General features: G+C 38.5%; 1 protein-coding gene across 1 annotated transcript; it reads right to left on the reverse strand.

Annotated features, from left to right (window-relative positions):
- Positions 1 to 5,063: 5,063 nt before the first annotated feature.
- LOC136223155 (GDSL esterase/lipase 2-like) lies at positions 5,064 to 7,351 on the reverse strand. Its single transcript, XM_066011013.1, has 5 exons — positions 7,017 to 7,351; positions 6,775 to 6,905; positions 5,969 to 6,187; positions 5,569 to 5,821; positions 5,064 to 5,419 (listed from the first exon to the last, which is right to left on the reverse strand). Exons 1-5 carry the CDS (start codon positions 7,285 to 7,287, stop codon positions 5,184 to 5,186), a joined length of 1,110 nt encoding a protein of 369 aa, XP_065867085.1. The 5' UTR covers positions 7,288 to 7,351; the 3' UTR covers positions 5,064 to 5,183.
- Between the last annotated feature and the right edge of the window lie 5,013 nt (positions 7,352 to 12,364).

A 12,364-nucleotide genomic window follows, 5' to 3' on the forward strand; every position in this document is an offset into this window, starting at 1 on the left:
ATTAGAAGTTTTCATGGGTTGGCTACCTTCTATAGGCGTTTCATCCGGAACTTCAGCGCTATAGTAGCTCCAATGACCGAATGTTTGAAAAAAGGTAGAGGCTTCAAGTGGGAAGAAGCACAAGAGAGCAGTTTCGCCTTGATAAAAGAAAAGCTAAGCATTGCTCCGGTGTTGGCATTTCCAGATTTTGACAAGCTCTTCGAGGTTGAGTGTGATGCGAGTGGAGTAGGAGTTGGGGGAGTGCTGATGCAAGAGAGGAGGCCCATTGCGTATTTTAGTGAGAAGTTGTGTAACTCGAGGCAAAAGTGGGCCACCTATGACAAAGAGTTCTATGCAGTAGTGCGGGCTCTCAAGACGTGGGAGCACTACCTTATTGGAAAGGAATTTATGTTGTACATCGACCATCAAGCCCTCAAGTATTTGGGAAGTCAGAAGCAAATCCGGAGTGCCATGCATGCTAGGTGGTCTTCCTTTGTGGATAAGTTCCCTTATAAGCTTCTCCACAAAGCAGGTCAACAAAACAAGGTGGCCGATGCTTTAAGCCGAAGGGTAGCCCTTTTGAAAACTGTAACCTTGGAGTTAGGGGATTTTGAGCATGTCAAAGAGGAGTATGTTGAGGATCCGGATTTTAGCAGTGAGTGGAAGAAGTGTAAGAGCAGCACCGACGGAGGGGAGTATCAGCTAGTGGACGGGTCCCTCATGAGAGGTAGCCAACTGTGTCTTCCAAGTACATCCATAAGAGAAAGGGTGATTCGAGAGCTACACGGAGGAGTGTTACGCGGACATTTTGGAAGGGGCAAGACTTTCGAAGCAGTTAGCTCCCGTTATTTTTGGCCTAGGTTGAGGAGAGATGTGGCATACATCGTGGAGCGATGTGAGACGTGTCAAACATCCAAGGGGCATGCCACTAACGCCGGACTACGCATGCATCTCCCGATACCCGAAACCATTTGGGAGGATCTCTCCATGGACTTTGTGTTGGGGCTACCGAGGACACAACGAGGGATGGACTCCATTTTCGTAGTGGTGGACCGATTCTCAAAAATGGCTCACTTTATTTCGTGTAGGAAAACGAATGACGCCACCGCCATTGCCAAGTTGTTCTTCCGAGAGGTGGTAAAGCTACATAGGGTTCCAAAGAGCATAGTGTCAGATAGGAACACCAAGTTCATTAGCCATTTTTGGCAGACTCTTCGGGCCATCCTCGGGACTACCTTGAAGTTTAGCACCACGGCTCATCCCCAAACAGATGGACAAACTGAGGCGGTGAACCGGACTTTGGGAAATCTACTAAGAAGTAAATGCCGGGACAAGCCCAAGATGTGGGATTATGTGCTCGCCCAAGCCGAATTCGCTTACAACTCTGCCGTGAGTTCTACCACCGGGAAGTCGCCTTTTTAGATCGTGTACACCAAAGCACCCAACCACTTGCTTGATTTGGGAGAGATTCCAAAGGGGGAGACGAAGAGTATAGCTGCCCACAATTTAGCCAACGACTATCATAGAATGCACTAAGAAGTCCGCCATAGCATTGAGAAGAAAAATAGCAAGGTTAAGGCCAAGGTGGACGAGCACCGGAAAGATACGCAGTTTGAGGTTGGAGATGAGGTGATGGTGTACCTAGGCAAGGAGCGGCCCATACATGCCCCAAGTAGCAAGTTGAGACCGAGGAAGTATGGCCCCTACCGGATCACGAAGAAAATGAGTGTCAATGCTTACCAACTAACCCTCCCCAATTGGATTGGGAAGATGTCTTCTTCTTTTAATGTGCAGGATTTGAGCTTGTGGAAGCCGGACGGGTCGCTACCAACCCCGGGATCCAAGACGGAGTCCGACTCTTTCAAAAAAGGGGAGAATGATGAGGGCATCTTGTCCTCAAACATGACGACGAGAGTCACCTCAGGAAGACAAGTACGCGGACGCCACGCGTAGAGCCCACTCCACATGACCATCAAGTTCAGGAGCCTAACTACGTGGAGCGTGACCCCGAAGGTGCCACGCGTATATCGTCCCCTTCAGAGCCTCAAGCCCAGGAGTCGAGTTACGTGGGGCGTAGTCCGGAAGACGCCACGCGTAAGGAGCATCAACGAGCGTCCCCAAGCTCAGGGACTCACACACGCGGGGTGTAAGCCCAGGTACGTGGGGCGTACTGCACTGGAGATTACTTCCCCTCCAAGCTCTCAACATGAAAAGGGGACCATTTCACTTATGTTAATTACTACTTTGCCATTACCTTTTAATTACTAAACTACCATTATTCCTTAGCTTCCCCATTTTACCCCTCTTGTTATGCTTTACTAGGAAACTCTACTCAAGGGCTTTTAGTACTTCTTCATATGTTTGGAGGGGGTATTTAAGCCTCTCTTTTTGTAAGGATTAGCAACTTTTGATAATATTGAATTGAAAAGCCTCCATTGGAGCACCAAGGTTCATCCTTGTGGGTTTACTCAACATTCTAGTTAAGCTAGAGAAGTTTGTAATCTTTGTTGGTTTACGATTAAAACCATCACCGACTTCAATCTACATCATAGAATGTCATATTTACCCCCTTAACTCTAGAAAAGTGGTATTTTTCACCCCTTACAAACCGTTATGGAGACGTAAATTGATACCATTTTTTAAACGTTAAACCTATATTGGTGCTATTTTGCACGTGGAACCTAAATTGATACTTCCCCAAAAATCATAGTCCTATTTAGGTACTTTATCTCTACATATAATTCTTTAACTTGTTTATATTAATGTTTTTGTTATTTGTATCTTTTATTCATTCATTCTCTTTTCAACTTTTTTTGCTAGTTAAATTTTGATTATCTAATTATTGTAATAAAATATTATTGTAATAAGCATCAATATAATTATCAAATTAAAACAAAATAAAAAAGTTGATATTAAAAAAATATTTTCAAGCGCATTTGAATAAGTACTATGAATTTTGCACTATAAAGCGGTAAGAAATACCACTTTTATTGAGTTAAGGATGTAAATAGGATCATAAGGGGTGAGAAATGCCACTTTTATAAGATTAAAGAGGTAAATAAGACATTCGATGAGTTGATGATGAGTAAAATGACCAATTTAGACAAGTTAAGGGGGTGGAAAATACCATTTTATAGAGTTAAGAGTGTAAATAGGACATTCGATGAGTTGGGAGAAAATGGCTAATTTAAACAAGTTAAAAGGACTGGTAAAGCATTATGCAAATATTAAATTCCTATAATTGTACCACCAATTGTGACACTAGTTCTTTTACCAATACTTTGTTTTTGTAATAAAGTTTTTTGTACCTGAGTTAATTAATAATTGGGGTGGCAATTTCCATCTAATATTCAATTGTAAGTTTGTAACATTCAATTTGCTTCGAATAAAGTTTGTTGTACCTCAATTAATTAATTGGGATGTCACAATTGATATACTTACGCTGGTTGAGAGAATGGGAGGTTGTAGCATAATAACTAAGGTAAAGTACACATGTCTCTTAGATGAAGTTATTTAAATTTTAATTATGTAATAATTTACATGTTTATTGAGATAAATGTAAACTTGTAATTAAATAATGTAAACTATTTTATCTGGGTGTTGGTCCACTCAACTATTATCTTGAATGTGTACCACCTTTGTATTATTCATGCATGTGGTAATTGGAATTCTGTTAGTATTTTGTTGATTGTTAATTACTGTTTGGTATCACAATTCAATCTTTACAATTATCAATCAAAATTCAGATTCGAACAAAGATAATTGATCGTTTTGTGGCCACTAGTTTAATTTAAACAAATTAAGTTTAGTAGCTCGAAAATATATTCCGATGTTGTAACTAAACAAACACGTGAAAATATTTCATTTTTCTATACAATATTTTTTTTGATTGAAGAATACAATATTTTGAGCAAGGTGACATAATTTTTATTAAAAAGTCAGTCATATTATTTTAATTTTAGATGGATAATTTGTTATTTCGAAAAATTATAATAAAAGAGCCAATTAAAAAACTATGCCAATATCATGGGTTAAATTAGCTATTTTTTCTTGTTTCTAGAATATATGTTTGTTCGTTTTTAACTGCATATCACTTGATGGAATTGCAAATAGCTAAATATTTTCTATTGGTTGACGGATATTTCTAATGCAATCTAACAAATTGGAATACACTTTGAGGTCTTGGCAGATATAATTAGGGCATGTTTGGTTCAGCTATTGGCTAATAGCTGTTGCGGTTGCTATTAGCTATTTGTAGTTGCATTAAACTGTTAGCTGTTATTATTAGTTGTTTGTTATTAGTTGTTTAATTACTAGTATTTGGTAAAATTATATTGAACTGTTAATGTTCAGATTTAAAATGTCTAAAATGGACATGTTTTAAATTAATCAACGATGAAATTATAAAAGAGAAAATGTGAAAAAAATGCTCATAACGTTTACAACTAGAAATAATTTTACTCTTAACGTCTAAAATGGTGCAATTTTACTCATAATACTGGCAGCTAAACACAATTTTACCCCTAACATTGACAAGTTAGGTCGATTTCAGATATTATTAGAAAACATAGATCTTCTATTTCTTATTCTACACCAAGTGTACATATCAGTAGTTCTAAAAAAGAGATTTTATAATTTTTTTTTTTGTGATTTAATAATAAAATTGAAAATTAATATTTATAAAGTCTTTGGATGATGAGCACAAAAAGAACAAGTTGCCTTTGTGAGGAGGGGTGTTAAAAGAAAATTCACGAAGTTAACAGTTAGGAATTAACTATTTAACATTTTCCTAATTGTCTAATAAATTCTTGCGATAAGGATTTTAGAAGTACCAACAATTATGAGCTGTAATTGTTTATTTTTCTTTCAGTCCTTTTCAACTGTATAAATATCATTTATAATCCTTCTATTAATTCAATGAGAAAGGATCTTCTTCATCCATGAATTTTTAGTTTATCAGTATCTTATCTTTGTTTTCTAAAATAAGATAATGAAGTGATTTTACTATATGTCTAGTATAATTATTTATCTGGCACAAACACGTTATCCGTGCTGCAAATATATGCTAAAATTTCTCCAGATAATGAGCAAGATAATTTTATTCTTTGCAAGTCATGAATGTATGCTAAAGTTACATGTTGATCGTACATATAAATTATTATGAAATTAAAAAGAAAAAACATCAATTGGCACAGAGATATCTGCTATTCATGAATCATAACCAATGTTTTAAGATTGTAAGGGATGGTGTCATTATCAATTCCACTCCAAATTATATCAGAAAGCTGGTCATAGAGCTTTTCAGTGGGATGGACAGAATCAAAGAAGACATATTCACTCACATCTTCACATACTTCATATCCTTTCACTAATCCACAGCTTGACAACATTCCTCTGTATACACCAGCTCCACAACATGCCTCTTTGGAATCTTTGAACCCTTCAAAATTTAATCATTTTATAGTTCAAATTTTATTAAAGGCGGCCCGGTCGCATTACGCGTCCCCGCTGAGCGAGGGATAGTTCAAATTTTATTAAAAAAATAAAATAAAAGAAACAGGTAATTTTGTAAGGAGAAGATAGACATACCATATTTCAGAGGATTTTTTATTCTTTCAGTTAAAGTTGTATAGAAATCAAAATATAAATACTGGAACTCTTCTAGCTGACTTTGTATCTCTTTGAGTAGTTTAGGAAGTGCTTCATTGTGTAATCTTATTATAGTTGAAACTTGTTCATCACATCCACCTTTATTTTGTTCAAAAGCTCTCATTTGTGGTGCGCAATCAAAAGCTCCCATGCCTATAAATCCAAATTTTCTTCCTCCAATCTTATAAATATCCTGAAATTAATGCCGAACAATAAACATAAAAAGTTATGTACATATTGATATAATAGAGACCGAACTAGATTTCAAATATATATAGACGCGTTTGAAAATAATAAGGTCACAAAATCGGTATAGTTAAATTTGTAGAAACTATCATACCTTGACGACAGATGTAAGATTACCGAGCACCATTGCTACATAGTCTTTTTGAGAAAAGGATTTAAAGACACTTGAAGGTGCTAAATAGTCATTTCCTCCAATGCTAATTAAGTAAATGGCTTTGGACAATAATTTGGTAGTTTCTGCATCCCCTATTTGTTTCCTTATCTCTTTCTTCACATTCTTCATTTTAACCACTTGAGTTTTAAGATCAAGAACCTATATAAAGAAAGGCCAAACCACATGTAAACCACACTATAATATCTCAAAAATGACTCAGAAATTAGGGCTTAAAAAGTCAATTGGGCTCTTACATTTGGCTTCTAGAATTAATTTGATTCAAAAAGAAATAAGTTTTCAACTTAATATCTTTTAACAAATTAATTTACAATGACATGAATTAGTTGTTATAAAAATGTGTTAAATTAGCAGTGAATGACGTATTACTTATGGACTTATTCTTAAAAACAAAATAACAAGTTGACTAACTAAATTATGCCAAAATTCATTTTGGAACAAATTGAACTTTAAAAGAACTAAATGGTGGTAAAATACAATCATGCCTTCAATCCAATTTGTTAAAATTGAACATACAAATAAGGGTTACTTTGTCAAAAATAAAATAACCATAGAAGACACCCATAAATACCTACTGATGTGGTGAACTTCCGGTAAATCGTGGTCTTGATCATTTTCATTTTAGTAACCTTAAAGTTGAAGAGTTATCATGTTACTAATATATATATCAAAGTTGAAAGATTTTTATGTTCGATTTTAAATCTAGGCCTCATGAAGAAATGACATACCCTTCCTTCATCTCCTTGATGGGTTTCAACGAGAGCACCAGCTCCTCCTGAAGCAAAGTTAGCCCCATCTGTGAACTCATGATAACCAGGATGTAGATATGGTGGAATCAACGGCAACTTCAATTTCTCAGCTACAATAAAACCCCAAATTATCATTATAAACTCAATCTTTTAGATCAAATGAAAAGTGGAACAACAAAAATTAATAAGAATTCATTAAGAATGGATTAAAAGTTGTTTACCAATAAAATCAGGAATGAGTCTGCCATCAGAAAATCTACCAGAAGGATAGTGGAAATAAGTGAGGCCATAGGGTGTGAAATTGGCAAGGCCAATTGGATTATTGAGATAATTATTGTTTCCCACATCGAAAAGTGAATCCCCAAAGATAAATAAAGCAATATGATTCTTCTTCAGTGAGTTTTGATGAACACATGAATTTTGGGTGGATGTTGAAATTGATATGATGAAAAAGAAAAGCAATAAGCAAAGATGGGATCTTGAAGTTTCCATGTATGCTACCTACTTTCTTCTCTATCCTTTTCTTTCTTTATATTTTTCCATCTTGTCGACATTCAAAAAACTCTCCTCAACTTTTTGTTTTTTTATTAATTAAAGTCCATTATTTCAAATTTGATACACTAGTAGGACTATTATTTAAGTAACAATTAAAATAATGAAAATGTTAGAACTTAACAGTTCACAAATATATTCTTTATTTATGGATATATAGGTTGTTACAATCCATATTAAGGTTACTAGTGTTCTGCTCTTATTAACGGATTGTGTTATAGAAATTCTTCACGCGTTTTGCCTTTCTTGGATCATGTTCAAATTAGTACTCTTTAAATAATATTTCTCTATCCTTTTAGCGCTGATCCAACCTTTCATCTGGATCAAAACCCTTAGTCCACATTGAGTCTAGATCATCCTGGAAATCCTTTATGCGGACGCTCAATGTCCGACCCCAAGGCATTTCTTCACCTGCATCCTAATCCTCTTTAGAGCTCCTCTCATATTCTTTCTAGGATATATGATAAAGAACCTTAGTTAAGGGTCAAAATATAATATTTCATATGCGGTCAAGTTCTAACTACTTCCTTAATTAGTTTTCTTTTAAGCTCTGATCATGTACTCGTCCTGAAGACCTATAAGATAGTTTGAGGTTGTTACCAAATAATAATAATAATGACGGTATTTGTTTAATCAATGCGATGTTGATATTTTTTACTTCTTAATTTGTTATTATATTCTTAATTTTTTTTCTCATGATTAGTCACATATTATAGGTAGTTTTTTAACTTATAAATTTGCTTTTATAAGATTTTTTTTTGTTACCAAAAGTGTAGGGAAGGATATGTATGTTGAGTTTAGAGTGAGATAATCTTTTAAAGCCACACGAATAGATTTATGAGATAATTTTGTTAGAGATAATTATCTTATTATCTCTACAGCTAGTCCAGAGTTCTATTTGTGCAGCAATTCTCCCTAAGATAAATACTAAATTAAACTCTTGATAAATACAAAGAGTTTACATTCATCTCCACTACTCTAAACCCTAGGTTTCCTCATGTATATATACTGTAATCATCATTTTATCAATACACAGTGAATACAATTATATTTCTCATATTATTCCATTTACATAAGTTAACATGGTATCAGATTCCCACGCTGCTTCCGCCTCCTCCAATATGCAACTGATTACTCTTCCCTTTCCTCTTGGTCCTTTGCCGACCGAATCCCAAACCCAATCCCTTTCTCTTCCTCTGACCTCAAGCACGCCCCTCTCACAATACACCCTAGTCACTGATAATTCCGCCTCCTCCTTCTTATCTCAACCAGCCGCAACCTCCATTGCCCCGACCATAAATACACAACCCTTGTCCTCGGCCCCAGATTCTCATCACTTTTCCTCCTGGAATCAAACTCCACTCCGAGCCACTCGCATTACATATGACTACCCCTCCTCATCTCTGCATCCTCCCTCCACTGGATTTACCAGCTCCCACCCTACTGCTATTGATGATAATTTTTCTCCCTTCTTTCCTCCAAACTATCGACCTCACTATCTTCACACAAGTGCACCACCCCAAATCCGGGGATTGCATCCTCAAAATCCACCGCTGCCGTCCTATCCGACTTACACAGACACGATCCCATCCTCCATGCCCTCCCTGCCACCACCACCTGCCATTACCTCCATTCCCACCATTCCTATCAAACTTACATCCAGAAATTATCGAACCTGGCATACACACATTACAATTACTCTCCAAGCCATTCGTGTGTTTGAAGAACATTGCACTGGTGAATTTACTCCACCTCCCAAATATTTACCCCGCTTTGCTGAAGCCAATACCAACGCACCTGGAGACTTCTTTTACAATCCCGCTTATTACACTTGGGAACAACGCGACAAGATTGCTCAAGCCACCATTCTGGGCTCTCTTGGCGATGAGGCTGTTTCAACTATTACCAATCTCAAAACGGCACGAGACATGTGGTATGCCCTAGAACGCACCTATGGTGCGATCTCTGAAAACCGTCGAATCCAACTCACACTTGAACTAAATGCACACGAGAAAAATGACCTGACCATGTCTGCTTATCTGCTCAAACTCAAATCCATTGGGGATGATCTTGTTGCCGCTGGCAGCCCTCCGTCCATCACTCAGCTGATTGCCACCATTTACAAAAATGTAGGCAAAGAATTTCACCCTGTTCTCACTGCTCTCAATGTCCGTCGAGGAGAACCGGTAAAATGGTTTGAACTGTATGAGGAACTCACTCGTGAAGAACTTCTTCAACAAAGTGCTGAACCTACTCCCTTGGTTAATTTCACAGTCAAAACTCCCGAAACGGACATGAAATCACAGGTGAAACGTAGACGAGGCCACTGCTACATCTGCCGCAACACCAATCACTGGGCAGACAAATGCCCCAACAGGAAACCGGGTCCTCGAGGGGGTTCGCACCACTCCTCTCGCCCTACACGACCTCAGGCGCACATTACTTGGGCCGATGATTAGGGATATCCTGCGTTTGACACGCCCACGGCTTGTGAACAGCCCTGGTATCCAGACACAGGCGCAACGCATCACATGACTCAGAACAGTGCTCCTCTTCATCAACTGGTTCCGTATCAAGGTCAGGATCACATCCGATTTGGTAACGGACAAGGTTTGCCCATAACTCACTCTGGCACAGCTTCTGTTAATAACTTTCGTCTAAATGATGTTTTACTTGTTCCTCGTCTTACAAAATCATTACTGTCTGTTCAAAAGTTCTCCCGTGACAACTCATGTTTTTTTGAATTTTGGCCCTCTTACTTTCTTATTAAGGATCAGGTCAGCAAGGAAATCCTCTTGCGAGGACCGAGTAAGGATGGCTTATACATCATGCCCCCTGCATTGAGACAGGCTTTAGTGGGAGAACGGATCCCGTTTACACAATGGCACGGTCGACTTGGGCATTGCAACCCGACTACGGTGTCCTCCATTGTTCATCAGAATCATCTTCCATCCACCAAACCTACTCAGGCGCGTTCATCAGAATCACTTTCCAAATTTCATTTAAATTCAGTAGTTCGTTCTAGTACCTATTTGTTTGAATCTATTCATTCGGATGTTTGGGGTCCAGCCCCTGTTTTATCAAATTTTGGACATCGTTACTTTGTTATTTTTGTGGATGAATTCACTCGGTTTACTTGGATCTATTGCTTGAAAAATAAAAGTGATGTTCAGTCTACATTTATCAATTTTTATGCCATGATAACAAACCAGTTCAGTGCTAAGTTAAAAAAATTTTACTCCGATTTTGGGGGCGAATTTCAGAAACTTAGTCACTTCTTTCTCTCACATGGTATTCTTCACAAAATAGCATGCCCACACACCCATGAACAAAACGGCATCGCTGAACGCAAAATTCGGCATGTCATAGATACGACCTTAACACTACTTGCTCATGCATCTCTCCCTTTAAAATTTTGGAATTATGCAGTCACTCATAGTGTGAAACTAATTAATTATTTACCCACATCAGTTCTTCAAAATATGTCTCCCTTCACTAAGGCGTTTCAAAAAACACCGAACTTCAATGAATTGCGCATCTTTGGATGTGGAATATTTCCTCTTCTTCGACCATACAACAAACACAAATTCGACTTTCGTTCGTCCTTATGTGTTTATCTTGGTGACTCTCCCAATCACAATGGTTACATTTGTCTAAATCATCACACTGGACGAATCTATGTCTGCAAACATGCTACATTTCGTGAAAATTTATTTCCATTCACTGGTTCGGATGCACCTGTGCTTAGTCGGTCTCCTGCTGCAGCTGTCTCAATGCCATCGTCCATTCTCGGTCCTTACCCAGGTAATCTGCTTTCTAATCTCTCTTCACCTCTACTTCATACAAATTCACATGATCTCAATATCACAACTCCTATCCCATTGGCTTCATCTGCATCCCCGACATCACCTGTTCCGCTGCCTAGTGTCCCCTCTCCCATCTCACGCACACCTCCTGATATTGTCACATCTCACCCTCCTTCGCCTCACCCCTCGCCCTTGCCTACCCCTCCAAATCTGCAACACACTTCGATAACCCCCCTACAAACACCTCTGCCCACAAATTCTCCTCTCCTAGCTCCTGCACCTGAACATTCCTCGCCTATATCTCCTTTGTGCACACCTGTTTCGACCTCCGACGCCAACTCACATACACGCAGAACTCTATCTACCTTGTTTCACTCACCTATGGTTACTACTGCTGCTAGTTCACCAGTAACGCATGTGTCTCTCGCATCTCCTGTCCCGGCCCCTCAACCATCAACAACAGTCGACGATCAACTTCCTCATCCCACTACCTCTGATACACCTCCAATTACTGCACCGCCACATTCTCATGCTTTATCGCCCTCCGCTACAATTCCTCGACAGCACTACATGACATTGCGTCATTCCACTCTCGACTCCAGGGGCAAATTCTTTGGACTTCACAGCACGTTGGCTCCTCCTGTCTCTCATCCAAGCTGTTTCACTGAAGCAAACAAATCCTGTGAATGGCGTGATGCCATGTCGCTTGAAATTCAGGCTCTACTCACCAATAATACATGGGAACTGGTGCCCCGACCTCCCAATCGCAATATTATCACCTCTCGCTGGTTGTTTCGTACTAAAACCAACGCTGATGGTACGGTTGAGCGTTACAAGGCCCGACTCGTTGCACGTGGCTTCAGCCAACAATCTGGTATAGACTTCAAAGAAACATTCAGCCCCATCGTTAAGGCTACAACCGTTCGCGTCCTCTTCACACTGGCTGCAGCGAACAATTGGCCTATAAATCAACTTGATGTCTCTAACGCTTTCCTCCACGGCAATCTCACTGAAACTATATATATGGAACAACCACAAGGCTTTCGTGATAAAGACAAGCCTGATCATGTCTGTCTGCTTCGAAAATCCCTTTATGGTCTCAAACAAGCACCACGGGAATGGTTTAATCGTCTCAAACAGTTTCTATGCAGCATTGGTTTCACTATGTCTGGTGCGGATAATTCTCTATTTGTCAAATGCAACAATCTTGA

Source organism: Euphorbia lathyris, chromosome 3 (genome assembly GCF_963576675.1).
Source record: "Euphorbia lathyris chromosome 3, ddEupLath1.1, whole genome shotgun sequence".
Taxonomy (NCBI): domain Eukaryota; kingdom Viridiplantae; phylum Streptophyta; class Magnoliopsida; order Malpighiales; family Euphorbiaceae; genus Euphorbia; species Euphorbia lathyris.